The sequence below is a fragment of the Lathamus discolor genome, chromosome 3 (assembly GCF_037157495.1).
Source record: "Lathamus discolor isolate bLatDis1 chromosome 3, bLatDis1.hap1, whole genome shotgun sequence".
Taxonomy (NCBI): Eukaryota; Metazoa; Chordata; class Aves; order Psittaciformes; family Psittacidae; genus Lathamus; species Lathamus discolor.
In genome coordinates this window covers 138,702,418-138,724,689 of record NC_088886.1, presented here as the reverse complement: position 1 = coordinate 138,724,689, position 22,272 = coordinate 138,702,418, and the positions used below count along the sequence as shown (strand labels likewise).

Sequence of the window (22,272 nt, the reverse complement as noted above, 5' to 3'; positions counted from 1 at the left end):
GTGTAGCTGGGGCATCCTCCAGCTTTTCCTGCTGCTGTGGGGCAGTGCAAAGGAGCATACACCTATATTTTCTTATAGGTTGCTGTGACTCTTACAAACCCCCACCCTGTTCCTGCCAGCTTTCAGAACTGTGTGCTTGCTCCAGATTGCTGGTTATCTCTGGTGTCTGTGGGAAGCAGAGAGGGTGTTTGACTGTGTATGTTATACAAGAGTAGATACGTTGTCACACTGTACAAAGGTTTAACGTCATCTTCATATGGCCTAGAAATTTTAACTTTTAGAACTAAAAGGGGAAACAAGTGAACTTAACTTTTATGCCTTTAGGGCAAGAAAGTTTTGGGTGCTTTTATCTTTCTTACTAGAAACCATTTTATTTCACTTTAAAGGATTCTAAGTACGTACACCGACTACATATTTATCATTTAGATAGAGGTCTTGCACTTCCCTGCAGGCCTCTTAAACTCAGTGTTAGCTTGCAAACACAATATATGAAACCCTATCAATGCAGCCTATCAAGATAACTAAATATTATGGATGGAGCAAAATATTTCCCTTTCATTATGAAAATAAGTGTTCTCTGCAGTGTTACGCTTCAAGTGTGTTGTTCAAAAGATGTGATCAAGACATCAAAGAGAAGAAAGTTATTAAGATAGCAGGAACTGAACCAGCTGCCTTTCTGTTGGTAATTAAAAGACGGTCTCATGCATTGCCCTGCTGAAATTGCGAGCTTTTTTTTATCCCCCAGGAGCTGTGTTCTGAAGTGGGACTCATTTTACCACTTTTAAAATGAGCTGTTTAATTTTACAGTCGGAATAGGACTTAGCAAGAAGCAAGAGTCAACTTCAGACCTGTGCTATAATGTGGCTCATTAGTACTCAGAACAATTTAAAGGGTCAATACTATTTTCTCCTCTGTTTTGGATGGGAGGAGATGACAAGTTCCTCACAAAAACTCCCTATTGAGGAGGGGTGAAAGCAGTCAGAGGCTCTGGCCCACTCTGTGGTGGTACTCAGCGTAGCTGCAATGCAAAGGTGTCTTGGATCCACTTCTTTATAAACTTGCATCTTCTGAGTTGTACCTGCTACGTCCTCCATAGCCGTGGTCCAAGAGGTAAGATGGGAAAGTAAGTGCAAGCCCTGCATGGGCAGTAATTCAGTGCATCTGTCAAATCTGGGGGTCTCTGCCTTGGCACGCCTGTGTGACCTGAAGCAGCTCTTTGGACTCTTGTGTATCTATCTCACTTCATGAATGCTTAATGTGAAAAGCTGTAGAAAAGATCAGAAAAGACTGACTGCTTTCAGTTGTGCTCTTAGTAAAGAAAGTGGGTCTTGGCCATGACACCACTTTGTGTCCGTGTCTCTGAGCTGGCTGTAGCCCTGGGTTTGGGCAGCTGGGTCAGCACAGGGCTTGGTGTATTTACTTGATTTCTCACCTGGATGTTGCGGTTTACACTGCAGTATCTACCCAGCCCCTTTGAGGCCAGCTTGTCTCTGAGCTGTGTCGGACTGCCTGTCCCCCTGCCGTGTCATTGGGATGTTACGGTCCTGCTTCTGGGAGCAAACTTCTGTGCTCAAAGCTTGCAGTTGGACAGGCAACCCAAAATATATTGTCTTTTCCTTCTCTGCAGTTTGGTCAGCTATGGACACATGAAACTGGCTCAGAAACAATCTCTTTGGTTTATTAATGTCCCCTTTTAAAATAGAAGCATCATCATCTCCAGGCAGCAGGAAGAACAACCTGAGGATGAGTTGGCATGGAAGCTCTTGTCTCCTCTGCAATTTCAGCCCCTTAAAGTGAGGGATGTTTAAACTGGGGCTTCAATGAGAGCAGTTTATGAGGGGAAAAAGCTATGGTGAAATATCTCTCATAGAGACTTAAGTGGCTGGAGCCACATGTTGCAGAAGCCTTGGGGTTTACTAGATATAAGGTATATTCTGGGGTAAGGATGCGCCTCCGTTTTGCAGGCTGGTCAGACCTGTGCTCTTCGTGACGATATCTGTTGAGGTTTCAGATGAGGGAGAAGGTCAAAACCACTCTGAAAAAACTCCTTTTATTTTGAACTGTGCTATCAGACAAGCCGTATCTGGAAACACAGAAACCGTTGCGTGCGCTGTTTGTGTCAGGTTGTTAATTTATTCCTGGCAAAGTTCCTCTTTGGGTTTTCTGGTTTTGTGCAAAGGCACAGTATAACCCTGTCATCTGTCACAGAGAAGCATTGCGTCAGAGGGAGCGTGATACTGTATGCTGCGCTTCAAGTATAGCCCCAGTCAAGCCTTGGGGGTCAGATGATGTCAGGGAGGAGAGAAGACAACACTGTTAGCTGTTTAAAAACCTGATTAAAGTGGCAGATGGAGCAGAAGAAAAACCTGTGTGGGAGCTGAGGCTGCTGGAATGAGCTGGAAATTTGGCTTCTTCAGTCAGAATTACGGCTTGCAAGGAGCAGAGTCCTGAAGTGATTTTTGATGCCATGTCACTGTGTTTTGGGGCTGAGCTGCAGCCCCAGATCCATTAAGCCTTGATGGAGAGAGGTGTGTGGGAGTAGAGCGAGCTCTGCAATTTGCAGGATGCAAGCTCTTGGGCAGCTTGTGTGAGGTAGGGTCAGAGCTTAGGGGCACCAGTGACCGGGTGGACAGCTCGAACAGGAGGAGCAGGCTTTTCTCTTTCTATTCACAGTCGTTCCCTCCCTCAGTGCTTTTTTCCAACTATAATTGTGTTGTTAAGTGCAAATTGGTCACAGTGAGGTACTTGTCAAAACCTCCATTGTGCACAACATAGCCCCCAAACAGTCCTTAATTCTGATTGTGAGAAAGCTCCTGCATGCAGCTAAAAACACCCTGGTGTGAAAAACGTGTATTGTTAACTCCCATTTCAGTGAAATAACAAAGCTGAAGAACTGCCATTGCAGTTCACCTTCAGTCAACACTAGTACCTTAAAACCCCCACGTTTTCTACATCTTCTGGAGTCAAATGCTGCATCTTGTGCAGGAACTCAGAGCACTGTTGAGAAATACCGAATGCAACAAATAAGTCATTTTACTTAGTTTAAAAAAATATTTTGGGAGGAAATCACTCCCAGTTTTGATCAGCCTTGCCATAGAAAAGAAGAAATTATCTCTATGTGTAACATAAAAGGGAGCTTAACCAACGGCCAAAATAACCAAGCCAAGGGAACATCCAGTGTTTAAAACAAACAGCCCGAGCTCTAACCTTCTCTCTGATCTTTTCTATTAAAATTCACCCTTGGAGACTGTTCGTTAGGGAGGCCGCCTCTCTCCTTGGATAAAAGAGGCTTTTAGCTGAAAGTAAGGTCTGCATGGGCACTCTTGCTCTGCAGCCATGCAGAAGAGGGCTGCAACGGCAGGAGGTGGCACCATGTCCTGCTGGAGCTGTTCAGCACTGGCCAAGCAGCAGGGGACATGCCGCCATCCACCAGTGTCCTCGTCCGTCTCCCTGACTCACGTGCCCGTCATTGTGCCCGTCATTGCTGCCTCCTGACTTATCAGGACGAGGGTCACAGAGGCAGAGTGCAGGTACCCACAGGGTGAGAAGGTGTCTGTGATGGTTTCTAATTCCAGGCATTTCAGCTTAGAGCTACCGCAAACCCTTTGTGCTCTGAGCTGCAGCAGTGGCAGTGAGTAGCATCCCAGTTGTGTCTCAGCTTGTAACCCAGTAGTGACCACGCTGGCTCCCACGTGGCTAGCTCAGGGTCTCTGCTGCCAGTGGTCACTGAAGCAGTTCCCATAGGCGATGCTGTTGTTGGGATCTCCTGGTCTGCCATGGGAGGTGCTTTCTCAATGAACAGTTTCTGATGCAGCACGAAAGGACACCTTAGTCTTTCTTAATCTCTGCTGCCTTCAGCCCAAGTTGGCTGATTCCTTATACCGACTCTGTCATTAGCCCTCTTGGTTATAACTTGAAGTCTATCCAGAAGGGAGCCCTTCTCCCGGTGCTTGCAAGCTCCAGCCTGCAAGCACGTTATACTCATGGTCATACTCATGGTAGTGCCTAACGTAGGGATGTTTGGAAATAGGCTGCTGCTGTGGGGAGCAGTTGTGCCAGGGGCAGCGGGGGGACTGAAATAGTGACAAGGGAAGGGCTTGGATGGGTGCTCCTCTGGGTGATGTATGTGACTTGAGGCAGCTGCAGACGCTGTTGGTACTTCTTGGTGGAAAGGGTTTAGAGGTTTTGCACTAAGCCCTTCCCACCTGAATGAGCTGAAGGAGGAATCTGGCTTATAAGTTTCAGGCATGACTGCTGTCTGTGTAGAAACCAAACGTGTTTTACGTGCCTGTGATCAGAGGATCCTGTTCAGACCTCTATCATGCTATTCACTTCAGCCTGGTTGCTAATCCTGGCACTGGGTTTGACCCTTAAGCTTTTTGTTTTTATCATGTGCTTTGATACGGTCGTAAAAATACTGACTGGCTGGCAGGGCTCCAGGGCATGGCTTTAGGTTCTAGCAACTGCGAAACGAACGTGCTTAAAGTGGTTTTATGCTTCAGAATAGTGCCCTGGTGTCGGCCCCCCCGCCAGATTATTTTAAAGCTCATGTTCCCTGTTCTGGGGGCATCTCTGTTGCTCTCTGCATGTTGTGCAGAGCAGGTTCCTCCTAGGATTTTCATACACCCAGGTTTTGCCCTGGGACTTCAAACCTGGGTGTATGAAAACACAAAACTTAAGTGAAAATACTGCCTCAGGCTTCCTGGGAGAGGAGATGGAGTAGGAGGTGGATTAGGACCTAGGAGGCCCTCTTTCCCCCGTGATGCTGAAGCCTGTGCTGCTCTCCCTATCAGGCGTGACTAGGGTTTGAACTTCCTGAAACATTTGATACTGGGGTATCCCATCCCCATTGGGCTGGGAGACCATGCGTGTCTGTGCCTGCACACGCAGGGAGATGAGAAGTGTTTTAAGAGAAAACCCTTGTGTGCGACTGAGCTGCTGGCCCCCCGTGCCAGGTGGGTCAACGGGCTTTTTATATCCCATGGGATTTAAGTGTGCCACAAAAAGGCTCTGGTGAGTGTATTCCACTGCTGGGAGGTGCAGCACTGGTTGAGTGGGGTGCACTGCTATGCTGCTGTGTATCAGCAATGTGCCCTCTTTAATACAGGTCTGTATTAATTTCAATGTTATCTGAAAGATTATTAATTTAAGTGTAAATGTGCCCTTGATACTTGCTTCTCCCTTCATTTCTTTGAACAACTGTCTCCAACTTCTGAATTTTGGTCTCTCATCCAAGGTGCCCCTAGAATGGATTCTATCTGAGTTTAACCATATGGTGCTATTTCCATATGGGCTAGAGTATCAGACTCCCAGATACTGCATCCAGATTCTACGTCCAAATTATGCCTCCAGCTGCTGCTGCAGGGAACATACTTTGTTTGCTTCATATAGGGAAATTACAGCTACTGCTCTTTCTCATTCCTGTGAAGGGTAACTTCTTCCTTGCAGAGAGGCAGCGCACCCTATAAGACTGTACTTGTTTATGTCAAAGTGGAGAGACAGGAGTTACTACTCTTTGAAGGCAAGTACCAAAAGAGAGCATCTTTTCAAGGCCAAGGTAGGACATAAAAGTTGAAGCAGGCATTATTAATCCTGGGAATATATCATGCCCTACTGTAGGCAGCTCCCCAGCACGCTCTGGATAGCCTTCTGCTTGTTCTGCTGTCCAGTCTCAGCACGAGGAGCTGGGCTGGAGACCCCAGTCCTGGCCCTTTATAGAGCAGCATATAAACAGCTCCTGGGCAGGGACTGCACTGGATTCTGCTTGTGGTGTCTAATTTGTTCCAAGTGCTGCTAATAATTAGGGAAATAAAATGATTAGTTAGAAAAGGAATTCAGTTTATTGGGAGCGTGTTCCAGGAGGGTTTTATAGCTCTGAAATAGTAACTTGCCAATCAAATAAGTATTGCAGAGTGAAGAGGAACACAGTAGCCAGCTTGGCAGTCAGTAGGAGAGCACTGCCTTGCAGCTCATGGCTCAAAATAAACTTGGTGTGAAAATGCCCTATTTTATAGACATGGAGCTTTTTTGGTTCTAGGGAAAAAAGTAAATCTTGCCTACAGAACCTTTTTTGTTCTGTCTTGTGCCCAGCAAGATCAAGTTTACCTGGATCTTGCTGGGTGCTTAAACCACGACGCATTCCCGAGGGATATTTGTGAATTCCCTCTGCATTGCACCTCGTAGCTTAATGGATCTTTAAGACCTAAGAACAAGGGAACAGAACTCTTTGGAAGTTGTTGTTGCTGGTTTCCCTGGGATGAGGGAGAGCCCAAGCCTTGCATGCCAGATGTGCTTTCAAGGGGAAAAAGAACAAAGTCACATGGCTGGTGTATTATTTGGATAGTTTTTTAATGTCACACCTTGATGGAGTCTGAGGTTATTAACTGGGGGATTGACTCTCAATATTGTGGCCAGATGCAGCAGCTGGCTGAGCTCCCCAGCTTCAGGGCTCACTTTTAAATCATGCTTCGATAATTTACCCTGTCAAGGAGATTTGCAGTTCAGTGGTGTTTTGGAGTCAGGTTTGGGGCTAAGGAGGGTTCTTGTGTCAGCAAGAAGACAGTCGGGTCTGCAGTTGGCCTGGCAGGTGTTTCCAAGTGGGCCAGTGGACCTGTTGAGTGGTCAGGTATGCACGTGGGAATTGGTACCCCTCTGCCATAGGTTTGCTGATCTCCTGAACAAACCTCCAGCCTCCTTTGCTTGTCATAGAATGGTCTGGGTTGGAAAGGACCTGGAGATCATCTAGTTCCAACCCAACCTTCCACTAGACCATGTTGCTCAAGGTCCTGTCCCACTCCTTAAACCCATGAGACAGAAATTGGACTATTCAGCTAGAAGAGGTGTGACATCTTTTCTATTTTCTGTATTTTTGCATACAGGATTGCTCACTGTGATAGTGATTTGCTGACTTGGAGAGCTGGTGACACGTTTGCTGGCTGTAGCTCTTTGTGGGTGCGAGTTAAGAGACACGGCAGTTGACAGACCAAAGCCATGTGGCAGCCTCTCCAAGGAGTCCTGGCTGCTGAGTGACTGCAATCAAGACCTGGCTTTCTCGCCACTGTGATGGGGTTGCTTCAGAGCATCCCCTGGGCTGCAGAACTGGCAATGTGGCAACCACAGCTAGTGTGGTTTAACAAGGGTTGGAAATGTGTGGAGTGCTGCAGCTGTGGCAAGAACCGAGCCAATCTGGAGAGGATTCAGTCATCTCCAGCTGAAACTTGGCAGGATGTAACTGATGTGTGAAATGAGGGTGTTGGAGCAATTCATGTGTGCTGGAGTTGGGGAGATGTTGGGCTGGAGGGCTCCTGCTCATCTGTGCAAGGCTGGAAGAGTGTTGTCATACTGGTCAGTCAGGGTTGCAGACAGACTACATGGGCCTGTTTTGGGAAAGCCCAAAATTATGGTGGAAGGATGATAGTTACCAAGAGTCAGGATTTTCAACACAGCCCGCAAATCAACAGTTGCACAAGTCCAAGGGACAAAGTGACAAAGATGACCTTGACAGTCGCAGACTGCAAGTCAGCAGCGGTTAAGTGTAGGCTTAAATCCCATTGAAATCTCTGGAATTCAGGCCCTTTCTTGAAGTGCAGCATGTCTGTCAGTGCCCTGGCAGGCTGAGCCTCCAAGGGGTCACTGTTGTCATCTCTGCAGACCATTCAGTGTGTGCCCTACGCTTTCTAGGAAGATTTCCTGTCCTGAAGAGTCCATGGGACCAAAGCAAAATGCTTATCGTCTCAGTATTGAGAATAGGGATGGTTGCTGGGGAGACCTTTTGTGGCCATGGAGAACTGGGAACATCAAGCCACCATCTCATGATCAGGTGAGACTTGCCTCCGTGTTCACAAGCCACGAGGAGCTTTTTGGCTGTCTTTGTGTTGCTGGTGGAGAAGCCTCACAGGCAGCTGGGGAAGCAGAAATTGCCTTCTCTGGAGTACAGACAGCATGGGTCTCAGGGTGCAGGCCTGGGTTTTGCTCTTGCCTGTCCCACCCAGGGTGATCCTGGGCTTGCTGGAGAATGCTGATGGGAGCAGTGGTTTTGCCCTGTGGTCAGCTATGTCTCAGGGTTAGTGGTTATCCTCCACTAAAACTATCGGTCAGTTCTCCAGCTGGCCTCCTTTGCTTACCCTCAAGAGCAATTTGGCTGGTTAACAGAGAGGAGAGACTGTGGGAGCTTAATGGTCTGTCTGTGGAGCCTGGGCCCGTGGCTTTGTCGTGTGGGAGAGCTCTTGCTTTCATTTTGTCTGACTTTGTCTCCTCCCTCAGGTGAGAGCAGCCATGGTGGCTGTATCAGCTTCGTGTGTCTTGCGGGAGAATTCCTCCCTGCTTGCTGCTTCCAGTGGGATTTGGTTGACCTGGGAGCAGATCCCTACCCCAGATCTTTTCGGGTTTTGTGTGTTTTATTTTACCTTGGAAGCTATCCCGTTGGCCTCCAGAGTGATGGATCGTCCCATCACTGCACCCAGGAGTGTCCAGGATGTCCATTCCTTCTACCTGAGACAGACTAGGGCAGATCCTGGAGCAAGTGGCCTGGTGGCATTGCTGAGGGCAGACCCTCTGCATCTGCTGGTGTGTGGGCAAGGGTTTATTTTACGTGGGATCTCCGTGTGGAGAGCCAGCTCATATTAGTTGGCTGCAAATGGAGTTGGGCCCATAGAGATTGTGGTGCTTGAAGCTGGAGACCTTCCTTTGCACCTGGCCTTGATTTGCACTGCAGCCCATCTACTCTTGGTACATGGAGGTGGATGGAAGGGGAGGCACTCTGCTAGAGCACAGAATGCTGTGGCTCTTACCATAGCCTGCTGATAGCACCTGATTGTGAATAGGGTGATTTTACTTCTGTCTTTGTGTTGTCCCAAAGCAAGAGTGGTTTATATTTGAACAGTATTAATTTAATCTTATTGAAGCCTTAGGAAATGGCACAGTGGGCCAAGCCCTGCTAGTTTTGCTCATGTTTCACAGGGCTGAGGAGAGTGAGATTTGATCCTCTTTGGATGTATCTCTACTGAAAGGGTGGTTGTGGGAAAGAGAAAAGAGGCAGGGGAATTACAACACTGGAAAAAGAATCCTAGCTCTGCCCTGAACCGTTTGGCAGTAAGACACTGCAGGGCGTGAGTTATGGTGCTGTAATTCACACCTCATGCGTTCTGTGGCATTCAGCCGACTGCTCCATGCCCTGCACATGCAGTGTGAGAGATTTTGGTTCAGCTTGCCCCTGGCTGGCTCAGCCCTCAAGTGGAGATGCCTGCATGAGGATGGCTGCAGGACTTGGCTCTTCCTCCACTGCTGTATATTCCCTTTGGCAAAAAAGCTGTGGCTGTTCAGGGCGGACTTTGCATCTCCCTAATCCAGCCTGACTTTCGTGTATCCTTACCTGTAAGCAGATCCCTGGTCCTAGCAAAAAATGAAGGACATGTTAAGTACTATAGAAGCTGCATATTCTCTGTTGTGTCAGCACTGCTCCTGCTGGGATCATGGGCAGTAAGGGTTGGTACCTGGGAGCAGCAAGCGAGTTTTGAAGTCTGAAGTGGGTCAAGAAGTTGTTGAGCACATCCATCTTTATCTCAATCTTCTGTTTCAAATCTGCTCTGTAAGAGTGAACACAGGGAAAGGATTTTCAGATCAGGTCATTATTAATGAAAGGCTTGGCAGGAGATGCATTCATCCTGCAGCTCACTTCAGGGATGGAGCGCCCTTGGCTGGGACAAAAATTGGTGCTTGCTTCTCTGTCTCTCAGGATGCCTGCAGGGTGGCAGAACGTTTGTGCCCTTCACCGAACTGACTGTCCATCCCGTCATCCCCATCGTATGCCGGTGCCTGGGGGTGAGCTGGCAAAGCAGCTGCATGTTGAGAGCTCTACTCTGAAGCTGGCAGCCGAGCCAAGTCAAAGAGGAAGCATCTCTTAAAAGATGCCTGTTCTTTTCCCAAACTCCATGAGCACAAGTTCCTGTCCTGCCCAATGTCACTAAATGCATGAGGTGACTCTGATCCATGCTGTGCCTATGTGGGCTGTTGGTGCGCTGGCAGCCAGGCCTGGCCTGCTGTCAGGATGCTGTTTCATACTATTGTCTTTGCATATCTGCTCTATGGTAAATTATAGTAGTGCCTCCAGCTCCTTCTTGTGTTAGCACTTCATAAATTGGAATTTTAAATTGCTCTGGGGCCCCATGTTACAAACTTTGCATCCTCTGAATGAGGGTTGGAGTCAAATCCCCATTTTTTAAAAGGGTTTGCCATTTGAAAGTGTTCTGTTGCTAGCACTTGGACCAAGTGGCTGTGACAGAGGCATATGGTGCTCAGAAGTCCCACCAAGTAGAACGGCCACATCCAAGTGATGCTGTGCCCTGCAAAGATGTGGGACTCTTTGGTGTGAGTGTGGCTGACCCTGCCAACCTGCCTTGCATGCACCATGCACTGACAGTGCTGCATCATGGAGGAGACAGAGGTCAGCGTCAATTTGGGCATCTCTGTGCCATGTAGACTTTTTCTTACTGTATGTGCATCTACCTCACCTTCAACCTTGTAGACAGAGGACGAGGCAGCTCCAGAGACAGATGTCTACTCTAGCTGTGTACCTGGAGAAGGATCTGAGATGGGTAGCTTTGACCAGTTTGTGAGCCTGACTTTGGAATGAATAAAACTAGGACTTCTTGCCCAAATCCTGCCGAGCAAATTCCTGCTGTCCCCAGTCACTGTATTGGAAGTATGTATTGCAGTTCTTGAAAGTCTGCTGTTACAGACAGTAATTTTTCTGGGCTTTTGGTGGTCACTTAAGCAGATTTAATAGAGTTTCTGTCTGCTGAACATTAATAATTGCCTTTAAGTGGCTAAGAGTAGGAGAATATTGAGGCTAGGTTTGTTTATTGTTCCAAGTCACTCTAAACCCTGAATTTGACAGAAATATAAATGCATGCAGTCATTTTGCTGATTCATACCTTATTACTGGTTTTGATAGAATGTATAATATAGATATAGCCCTAAAAGGCTTATTTCTAAGGTGACACATGCTGACTTGCAGCCACACACTCTCCTTCCAAAAATGAGCAACTCCCAGGGTATGTGTGGCTTGTGGCTGGGTTGTGGTAGGTAAACAAGAAGGAATTAGTGTAGTCTCCATCACCGCCTTCCATGACAGCTTGGGCAGACAGTGCTCTACCAAAGAGCAGTGCGTGTCTCGAAAGGGGACATGGGAGTTTTTTACAGAGGGATGCTGTGTGATCCCTAGGGATGTTGTTCTTTTCTGCACCAAAAGGGTCCAGCTGAATATATTTTCCTACCACAGGATCCCTATATTTGCAGGTTTTAAAGGGGAAGTGATGTTTTGAGCAGAAATGCCCATAGCACAGTATTGCTCCAGGCTGAAGAAGCATTTCTTCTGTATCCCTGTATCCCAGCAGGGCAGAGCAATGTGTGCCCATCTGCAGAACCCACAGCCCAGTGAGCTGACTTAACTCAGTCTGGAAACCAGTGAGGATGGCCATTTGTGTCTGTGTGTGGCCCAGGCTGCAAATTGCGGAGTTGAAGAGGGATGGGTTTTATGCTGACCGTGATGGTCCTGCACATCTGGGGTGGGAGAGGGTGTTCCTGCAAGCAGGAAGACAGGAAGCCAAGCGTGGGAAAAGGAGGGGAAAGGAGGATGACTGTTAGAAGAGTGGGAGGGGAGGAAGGGGCAGAGACAATAGTTCAACTTAGCAAAGAGGCAGTGATTGAGGGTGCGAGGATTTGGCAGAGTATCTTCCCGAAAACCCTGAAGTTCCACAGGAAGAAGGTAATTTTGTGTTTAATTCAGTGCCGTGCCCTGATGGGAGGGAATCTGCTCTGTGCACAGGAGTCTTGCATCACTTTTCCTGCCTGGGCCGGAAGCACAGCAGGGAATAAGGAGGGTGCTCTATGTTTGCCTCCTCCTTGGTATTTCACAGTGCAATTCAGGTGTTCTTTGCAAGCCCAGGACACAAAATCACTTTCTTCTTTCACTTTTCTCCCCACAAGAAACACGGATTTCTATGACGCCTTAAATCAAAAGTGAAAGATACTTTTTCCAGTGACTTCAGCATTGCATCTTCCTGGGGTTGGGGAAAGTTGTTCTCTTCTTTCCAAGAGTTGGTTTCATGTTGTCAGGATTGTCCTGTAAAGAACATCCAAATACATTCAGTCTTATGTATATATGGCCATGCAGTATAGTTGCATGTTTGCTGAGTGGTGTTTTGAGGATAGGTCTGGTTTGCAGTCACAACTCGTAGCATTCTGCAATATAATGCAAATCCTCATCTGTCAGCATGTTAAGCTGGCAGTTCTGTGATGCTTTGCTGGTTGATCTGTTTGATTTCACCTCAAGTTTTATCCTTAAGTCGTGCATGAAAAATGTGATTGCACAAACTGTATAAAAGTTAGAAGAGTTTTTCAGAGTTGTTTTGTGTCAGGGGCTGTAGATCACACCTGAAGTACTGTGCGCCTCAGCTCTGGCTTTGTGAATCCGAGGGTCTCCCGGTTTACATGAACTTTTTATTTCCCTCTACTCAAAATGAGAAGAAAACAAATTTATCCTTCTATTCTATGGCAAAATCCCAGGAGAATTTCCATTATTTGGACTAAGAATGTCCCAGAGCTTTGTCATTGTTCTGGAAGGGCCTGGAGGAGTTTTGCTCCCTTTCCCAGGCCCTTGCTTTGCTTTTCCAACACTGCATCTGGGGGTCATATGGAAGGTTACAAATCAAAGCCGGAAGATGTGCATGCTAATATAAACTACATGCAAGTGTTGGTGCAGAGCAGAAATCCCCAACACGAGAAGCCGAAGGGGAGGCTGGGATTTAGCAGTGCCTCTGTGTGATTGTAACACTGACTGCACAGGGAGCTTGTGTCATTTGTGGAAGTAGAGCCACATGCCTACAGTGTGCAAAAATCTGCCCTGTGCCTGTACATAAGCCAATGTCAGCGATATCATGGTGTGCTCTGTCTTCATGTGGCTACAAGCTGTGGGTGTTCTAGCACTGTATACAAGCTCCATCATTGGGGAAAAAGCACCAGTACAGCCCTGCTGGTACAATGCAGATGGGTCCTAGTTCTCAGAGCAGAAAGAAAGGTACTTGGAGAGATCTCACACAGGCATAAATACCTCTGTGCAAAGATGTGTGAGATTTGGTGTCAGCTGAAACTTACTTGAAGACTTTGAAATTCAAGGCTCTATTTTTTGATTCTTCTTCTACCAAGACATTCTCTTAGTTTGGCATCCTCATGAAACACCAACCACCTGCTGGGGGAGAAAGACCTGAGCACTGTCTATACAGTTTAGAAATCAGGTGGCATCCAGATTTAAGAGCCATTAAGCTGAAAACTTTTCACCTTGAAGTGCAGCTGGATTATTTTGGGTTCCTTGCCATAGACAGCCTCTTTTAGACCTAGAGAAGGGTATTTGAGAAGGCCACGAGGGAGCCAGGTTTCAGAGAGAACCTGTGTGATCGTGTTTCCGTTTTGTGTTTGTCACTCTACTATTCTAATGCTCTGTAGGCTTAGATGTGTTTTCTAATCATCTGTCAACTCTCAAATGGCAGAAACACAGTCCTGTGGCTATTCTCCTTCACAAGTATTTCCATCATAAATGGAAAGTAAATGCAGGTAGACAGAACCATTGGAAACAGAAATACAAGTCCAAGTTGTACTGGGGTCAGATGCTCTCCCTCCCTCATGCATGTATTGAAATCTAATGGGTGGATGTTGTCCACTTCCCTTGTCTGCTAATTCCTTGCAGGGAAGCTGCGAGGAGCTGGGAGGTGGTAGCAGGGAAATGACCCGTGTCTTACTAGTCCTGTTTCTTATTCTCTTTCTATAAGCTCCCCTTATTGAATGTTGGAGATAAGATGGGAGCCTTGACAGGTCTTTGATGTGACCCAGGATATCAGTTAAAAGACAGAGCCCTGCTAATGCAACACAGATATTGCATGTCTGCAAGAATTAGACACATCATTCTCTGCTCACACGTCCCTAAGAATGAAGTCAAATGAAGCAATCAAACAAGCTTAGCAAGAGGCTCGGAGGTGGTTTGTAACCAAGCTGTGGAGCTCCCAGCCGTTCCAGTTCTGCAGCTCTCTGGTCAACTTAATGTCTCAAATTATGGGTGCAAATTCCACTTTTTACCTTCTCATGCCTGTCATAGCCATGCAAATGACCATGCAAAGAAGTGTAGCAGGGAGGTTTTTCCCCTCTTGGCTTATTGCTCTGATTGTGTGGGACTTCTTCGCATCTTCTTAGCAGGAAGGTACTGGGAAGGCCTGAAGTCAGTGCTTAAAATCCCAAGTTGGCAAATGCCAAAAGCGTGAAGGGTAAAGAAGAGACTAAGTAGAAATTTGAACCTATGGGCTTTGAAACCTCATCCGTGTATAAGAAATATGGGAGGCTGAGTACTGGCTTGCTGTCCTGTGTAAACACCGTGAGCTGGATTCATCATTCAGACACAACCCTGTTACTTGTCTGGTCCTCACCCCTGAAGCTAGGAAACCAGCAAAATCATCTAGCCAGGTGCCTCCATACTCAAATGAGCTCCTCTTCCTGTGTTCCCAGGGATGTCTGCTGGCTGGCTGGCTTGGAGCAGTTGTTTGTTATTCTCATTTGTGTTTAAATACCAGGATTTGGCAAAGAGAAATGGATTTCATCCTAGTTAATGCTCCACCAGGAGGAAGGCCTGTGCCCTTATAGGATGGAGTAGTGGTGGGATTTTCTAAGCTGGAAAGGACCCAGCTTGAATCTCACAGTATGACTGAGTTCAGAGCTGGAAATGAGTTTATTTTTCTTGTGTACAGAATAGATTTGATGTGACGTGGCTGTAAAGAGAAGTGGCATTAATCCTCTTGCGTTGCTGTTCAGAGCTGAAACAAGATCCACAAAAGCAAGCAGTGAAGGAAGGAAAACTCTCCTTCCTCCCACCCTGTATGCTTAATGAGATTGTAAATTAGCTTGCAAATCTTGATGCAAACTGGAATTGCTGTGTCCTGCTTAATTTGCCAGTGTGGTGACTGCTCACAGATGAGAATTGGCAAGCTCTGGGGCTGTCCAATTCGTTCCCTCCCAGCATACTATAACTCTGCTTTGCTTCCAAAACTTAGGTACGTGTCCATAAGACCCATGGGCTGCTTTGGCTTTTTCTCAGTTACATTTCTCCTGTTGGTAATGGAAACACGAGCTGGGCAGAGAGATGTCCATGAAACCATGTGTGCTTCATGAAAAAGCCAGACGCTCTGCACCTGCGTGCAGCCTGCATCAGCGCTTGTGCTGGGGACTGCTCTAAGGCACCCTGCCATGGGCAGCAATCACCCTGCAAGAAGCTTTCCTGTTCAGGGCTGCTTGGGTTTCACGTTTCTTCCGAGCCTCATCTCTGTTTCTTAGCTCAATCTTCAAATTCCTGGTGCGAGAACAGCTCCAGACTGGGGCTGAAAATAGCTCTTCCTTGGCAGTGTCCCGGCTGAGCTGTGGTCCCTTGGAGACCGTTGTGCTGAAAGGTGACCTCATCCGGTGGTGGATTCGCCATGGGCTCAGGGCTGAGGGTCTGACTTCATCTCTGTGGGAATTTCTCAGGTCTCACAGTGCTTTTCAGGGCCTTCTGGATGCTGTGAGCTGGGCAGGGAGCCCACGCTGTGCTCACCGGGTCCTGTGTCAAACGTGATCCAAGCCGAGTGAAGGCACAGGTGGTGGGTGCAGAAGAGCTTACATTCTCCATGTCTTTTCCTGGAGCACTTTTCTCTCCCTGCTGCCACTCTAGGTCTTGTATAGGGCAGGAATTGAGGACACTGAGGACCCTCCCACTTGGGAAAACCTGGCCAGTATCTTCTGGAGTGGAAGAAGGAACCTAAAATCAAGCTACCTTCTGAAAAGTGAGCAGCTTTGTTGCCTTGACCTCATGGGTACCAGAAGTGCCGTCTCTAGGCTGTTATCACTGCAAATCTGGGTCTGGGCCAGCAGTGATTTGTGCTCATCAGCACATCTTTGACATTAAAATGGTTATGCAAACTAGATTGGTGCAATGCCTGTACCCTGGTAATTTAGGGCAAAGAGGTATGTTGAATTCATGGAGGGCTGCTGCAGTTAGAGCTGTTAGAGCTGTGAATGCCACCAGCTAAATCAACCTGCTGAAGGTGCTGCAAGCCTTGTGGGAGTTGGACTGAGTTTGATAGAAGCAGACCAGGAGCCTCCACATGCTGAGCTGTGCTGGTGAAGTTTCCAGCTCACAGGTGGTGATAGCATCTGAATATAGGAGGTGAGGAGTGCTCTTTCCAACTCTGTCATGACGCACTGAGGACAAACATCCAACACCTAAATATGAGACTTTGACGAAGCTGACGTTCTCCAGGATAAAAGGGACTGTTGTGATGGCATCTGCATACAAATTGCACCATAGCGTTGTTTTTTTGCATTCATGAAACCTTTCTAATAGCTGGTATTTACTGTAATTACTTATTAAAGGTTAACAGCACCCTCTCTTATGTGTGCAGGGATATTTCTAGTCTCTGTTCTTCAATCTTGTCTTTGCCAATAGCTCGTGTATTTGTGGATGTTCTTATCGTGGTCTCATCACACTGCTCATTTCAGGCACTTATCTTCCACTCCAGCTCATCTGGCTGTAGGAAACAAACCATTAGTCTCTAAAAAGCCAATTGAAAACCTGGTCACATGGGAATAACCTGAACTTTTTTACCTCTGGGGTTTGTGCCAGCTGGACCTGGATATTTTCCATTGGAAACAAGACATTCAATGATAAAGTCGTGCCCAATGACATTTGAGTGAATGCTTTTTGTAGTAGGAAGTCATCTCCCCTCATCGCTTGGTGTAGGCAGTAAAGGGAGAGCAATAACTTCAGTCTGCAGTAAATTTTCTGCTCTGTGATGGGTAAAATGGAAGTTTCCCAGAGCTAGAATTAAACACTAATTAGCAGCTGATAAAATCCCCCTCACATCCTGCACTTTCTTTAATGCAGCATGAATATTAAGAGCTGCTTATCAAGCTTAGTTCCTGATTAATATTCTCCAGTTTGTACAGGCCTGCTTCTTGCTTCTCTGAAGAAGGATCGATTTTCATATGCATAATAGACTAAAAAATGGTTGGATTTGTGAAATTAAAAGTTGAACTTTATTAGAGGCTGGAACACCCGGTAATTGTGCAGTGAGTTGTTTGTAATTTGCACTTCAATTAGTATTTATTTTTAAGGACTTCTGTTTGTTCAGGAATTTTGAGGGGAAGCCTTTGAATAGTGGCTGTGTTTGACTCCTTTAAGGCCATGATCACGGCATATACAGAAGGCAGATCTCTTTTACCTGAAGGAATTAATTATTGTAGTAATTCTTAATTTGCAGTCACGATTCCATGTGAATGTACAGTACAGTGCAGTGCATGTACTGACTGTAGGAAAACACGGTCCTTACAGCGTACTTGCAAGAAGAGCTTGCTCCAAGACATGTGAGATGCTTTGATTTTTGTCTTCTATCAAGTGCTGAGACCGGGGACTGTTGTGGGCAGGACCAGCTGCGTGCTGGAGCTGTGGCTTCTGTAGCTCGGTTCTAGGGAGCTGCTGGATGCCACAGAAAGCCCTCCCTTGGCCCTGCAGGCAATGATGCTGGGCCAGCGGGTGTTCAGGGCTTTTGAGCGTGGGACGGCTGTCCGTATTTATCTGATATTTCCTGCTGCCTCCCTGTCCCGTTGCGTTTGCATGACCTCGGGCTCCCCCAGGACCGCTTTTCCCATTCTCCCCTGGGACATCATTGATCGCTTTCACAGTGACCCTTTTAAGATCTGAGCAAAAAAATGACGAGGTAAGCTGATGTAATGCTTGCTGCTCACGGAGAGGTTATGGGTCTGACTAAGGCAGCAGAAGAGAATAATCACCAAACTCTGATCTCTGAGGGAGAGAAATGTGACACCGAAGTCTTTTGAAACCTCTAGACCTTGCTTTTAAAGTGTGGCATTTTTCAGATCTTTTTCAAGCTAACGGTTATTCCCCATCGTTTTAAATGGTGGATGTCAAGAAGCGATTTGATTTACGCGAGGAAGCAAAGAAAATCAATAGCCATTTCAGATTTTGCACCTGCAACCCACCAAGTACATTTTGAGCCCATTAGTTTCTTGCTTCACAGAGCTCCGGGTTATGATTAAAGGCTTTTCTTGCTCCTGCTATGATCTTCCCATGAAATAAAAAGTCAGTGCATCTGCATGCTGCCCAATTCATCACTTGCTAAGCTTGAAGACACCTAAGGCTCAAAAGTATCTAATTGCTGTTTTGAATGTGCAGCAAAATCCTGGCTTGACTGAAGTCAGTGCCAGCTTTATTCCTGCAGAGCCTGGATTTCAGAGCTGGGGTCCTTTTCCAGTCCAGCACCCTGTGCCAAACACATCCAGCCTCTTGACCAGAGCATGCCTTTGTACCCAGCTCTGCCCAGTCTCATGTGATGGGGGTGTTGTGTCACTCACTGCACCACTGGATGATTTTGGACTCTTAAAGCAGGATTAACTCCTGTCTGGACTAGGTCCCGATCTGCCACACTTGCAGGCTGTTAAAATCTGGGGGGATACACAGTTTTTGTGGGTACTGAAGAGTAGCATGGGGAAGCCTGCAGTGCCACGAAAATCAGAAAGCCTGGAGCCTGTGGCATATGTGTTTTGTTTCTAGCTTCTTGGAGAAAAAAACTGCATTATTAAAGAAAAAACCCAGCCTTTATTTGCATGTACAATATGTTTCTCCTATCCCTGTCTTGTCCCCTTTGTGAGAACCCAGGGCCAGAATTACAGTATCTGAAGTTGCTTTTGGATCCCAGTCAGCTCCCATCTGTCATGATCTGTTTTTAATCGAATGGGTTTTCCATCTGAAAGTAGCTGTTGGATGGAGAATGAGTAGAAATATTTGTGTTGTGAATTAGCTCAGAGTGAAGCTACAAGCTATTTTTTTTTCCCCTTCACAACAAACACATGGAAAAATATTCTTCAGTGTAGTGCGGCTGGCCTGAAAATTGGCAACAGCAGCTTCCTTCCCAGGCTCCGACCCCTCTGCCTTGTCTGCATGGACAGGGTCTTCAAAGGGGACCTGAAATCTTCATCTTACACAATCTTATCTCCCATCTATGTCACGCTTGTGTGTATGTGCACTGTGGGAGGGAGGTGGAGTGGCTCACTTTTCCAGGAGAAATGTAAACCACAGCAGAGGGATAACCTGGGTTTGCTGAGAGATGAGTTCTCACCACTATGCTTTTCTTTGTCAGCCTCGATTGTCTCTGTTTGGTGGGAGCAGCAGGTCGGTTTGATACGGTAACTGACTCAAATTCAGGATCTTAGTCCTTAACCTCACTGCTCTAGGAAAGGTCCCAGATCTCCTTAACAGCCTGTGCTCAGTAGGTCTGGTTCCCTAATGCCATGAAACTGAGCTGCAGTAGATGGGGAGCCTAGGGACTGAATATGGTCTAATACGCATGGAGGAAAGCGAGGCTGTAGGACCTCTGTGGTTTCCAGGACATCAGATTACACCTCTCTCCTACTGGGAAGGAGGAAAAAATCCCTCAGCAGTCCTTGGAAAGGCATTGTTAAGCCTGTTCTTCAACATCCCTCCAGGGGTTTTCATATGGTACCCTTTATCATTAAAAGCAGAGAAGCAATTACCCTGCATCAGTGTCATGGAAGATGGGCCAGTGTCCTTGGGGAGATGGAGAGGAAGGTGAAACTTATCCATCCCCCTGTGCTAGAGACAGAGAGCTTCGCTTCTGCATCTGTGGCAAAAGGGAGAGTTACTGCAGCACTGGTGCTGACGGAGGAGGGATGCTTTCCTGTTTCTTATGTCAGATCCTTGTCTTGCTCCTTGTGAAATCTGGAGATAGCTTTAAAGACCCAGGAGCTAGCCTAGCTGTGATTTCCGTTAGATTTGCATTGCGTAGTCACCCACACTGACTTTGTCCTGTGTTTGCTGAAGTTGTGTGTATCTGTCACCCAGGCAGAAGGGCCAGCATTTGCCCTGAGTGTATGAGAGAGTAGCATCTGGCTCGTTTTTACCTTCTTTTTCTTTTTTTTTTTTTTTTTTTTTTTTTTGTTTTTGGTTTTTTTTTTTTTTTTGTTATGTTTTGAGGAACTTTTGCCTAAAGGAAACACTTGTGGTTTATATGTGTCTGTGTGTGCATGCACATGCATATTTTTATCATCTTTTTATCACAGCTTCTGACAAAACAGCGTTTCTGTAAGATGATGGTTTTTGGGGATGGAGCAGGGCTGTACAAGGCAAATCCTGGGCTTGTTCTAGGCTTTTGTTTTTACTTCCCCTGATGTAACAAAACAGTGCCACTCGTGCTGACCTGGTTTACATCACCTTCAAATCAGTCTGATAGGTGCCAAAGGTGCTGAGTGGTATGACGTGGCTCAGCCAGGGCTGTGTGCTCTGGGGTTGAGTGTTGTCATACCTGTATGGATGTGTGTAAGCAGCTGTGTTGCACAGCTGTAATCCGACAACCCCCCAGGTGCTGAGTTCCGTTTGACTTTCCTTGTTTCACCTAGGAAGGGCCGTAGGCACATCTCCATATACAAGGAAAACCTGGAGTACGGGAAGGGAGATCAGCAGCTTGTGGTGGGCTGTTGCTTCAGGGATGGAATTGTTCTCCCAGCCATGCCTGCAGCAGGTCCTGGGACCCTCCAGATGGGCAGAGGTAGAGACCAGAGTGTGCTACCAGGGAGCAGTGAATGTGCCATCACTCCAAGCTTTAATCCCAGGGAGAGCAAAATCAGTGGGAGCTGGGGATGGGGATGGTGAGAGAACACTGGGTGCTCTCTCAAGACCTCTGCTCAAGGCTGCAACAGGGCAATGGCTTTAATTCAGTCTAGTGCTGCACCCAGGGTTATTTTCCTCATTGTGAGCAGGAGCAGGCAGTGAGATGTGGAATTAACCTAAGCTGACTGTTCAGCCTTTGTATGTACCCTGTGTTTCATGGCCCACGCTGACTTGTGTTTTCTTTTCCCTGAACAGGTCTATATCATCAACGTAACATGGTCTGACCTGACTTCCCAGATCATCTACCGGAGATACAGCAAGTTCTTTGACCTGCAGGTAAGTCTGTCTTGTCTAACATAAAATATTACTTCCACTCCCTTCTAGTCGCGTTTCCAGCTGGGTTAATAGTGCCTTTAAATAAAGCTTTGTGTGTGTTTGGTCTGTTACATGTCATGATCTTGAAACTTTTCAGACTGTGTCCTTGTAGGGTGTAAGATAAGTGGGTGGTATGCTCACAGCAAGTAACTCGCACTGTAAAGACGTTTAAAGCTGACATTTTCATGAATGGTTCCCATTGAAGAGGGGATCTAATTTTAAATACTTCAGATGCACTTAGAACAGAAAGAGAGCTACATTCTGGGCCCCCAGAAACTACTTACCCAAATCACTGAGAACAACAGAGCTTTTGCATACTCCCACAGCAGTTCGGTAATGGAGATGGTAGTGGAAACCTTCCAGACTCTCCTCCTAATCGTCTACCCAGCCAGCTGGTGTCCTGGCTCCTGCTGCTTTGTACAGCTCCTTTGCTGTATTCTGTGCCTGTATATTTAGATTTCATCGAAAGCTTTCTTGCTGGATAGCTGCTGACCAAAGTCTGAAGCCAGGAAATAGGAAAAGTCCAAATTATAAACTTGCAGTGTGAGCATCTTCATTTCTGGTCCTGCTTCCAGTCACCTGCATGGGTATGGAGAGCTTTCTGGCTCAGGACTATTTAGCAATAATCCATGTTCATTGATACCTTTGTATCATCATACCACTGTAGGCAGAAAAGCTGTAATTGCCTGGGGTGAAAACAAAAGCTGTGGTTTGACAAACTCCTGAACTTTGGGGGGAGTGTTGATTTTGGGCTGAAGATGGTGTTCGGAGCTGGGCTGTGGTTAAGTATCAAGTGAGTCCTCACAGCCAGTGTTAAGGATGTACACAGCTGACTGGGCTGTGTCTTGGGAAATAGCATTAAGCCTTTTTGCCATGATAAATTAGGGAAAACAGAGTTCTTCCCTTGGATAGCTGATCTGAGATATCTTAAAGAGTCTTACTTTCATCACTGCTCCCCTTTATGTGTCATTTCTGATACTTGAACATCTGAAGTCTCTAGCCTGTTCTGCAATCTGCATCGGTTATGGCCTCCTGGCTTTTCTGGTAGGAAACGGGACCATTTCTGTGGCCAGTCCTGATTTCTGTGTTTGCTGTGGGGCTGGAAGACAAAGGAGAGATGCTTCTCTTATGCCCCTCTCCACTTCTTACTGGGCTGAAGTGCCAGACCTTCCAGTCCTACT

At 46.7% G+C, this 22,272-nt stretch overlaps 1 protein-coding gene across 3 annotated transcripts in view; it reads left to right on the top strand.

The window, feature by feature from the left end:
* Positions 1-22,272, top strand: part of SH3PXD2A (SH3 and PX domains 2A) — a 263,601-nt gene that overhangs the window by 22,794 nt on the left and 218,535 nt on the right. For all 3 annotated transcript variants that reach the window (XM_065672179.1, XM_065672180.1, XM_065672178.1), the window contains exon 2: positions 20,972-21,052. In XM_065672179.1, the coding sequence (XP_065528251.1) occupies positions 20,972-21,052 (81 nt within the window). The remainder of the gene's footprint in view (positions 1-20,971; positions 21,053-22,272) is intronic.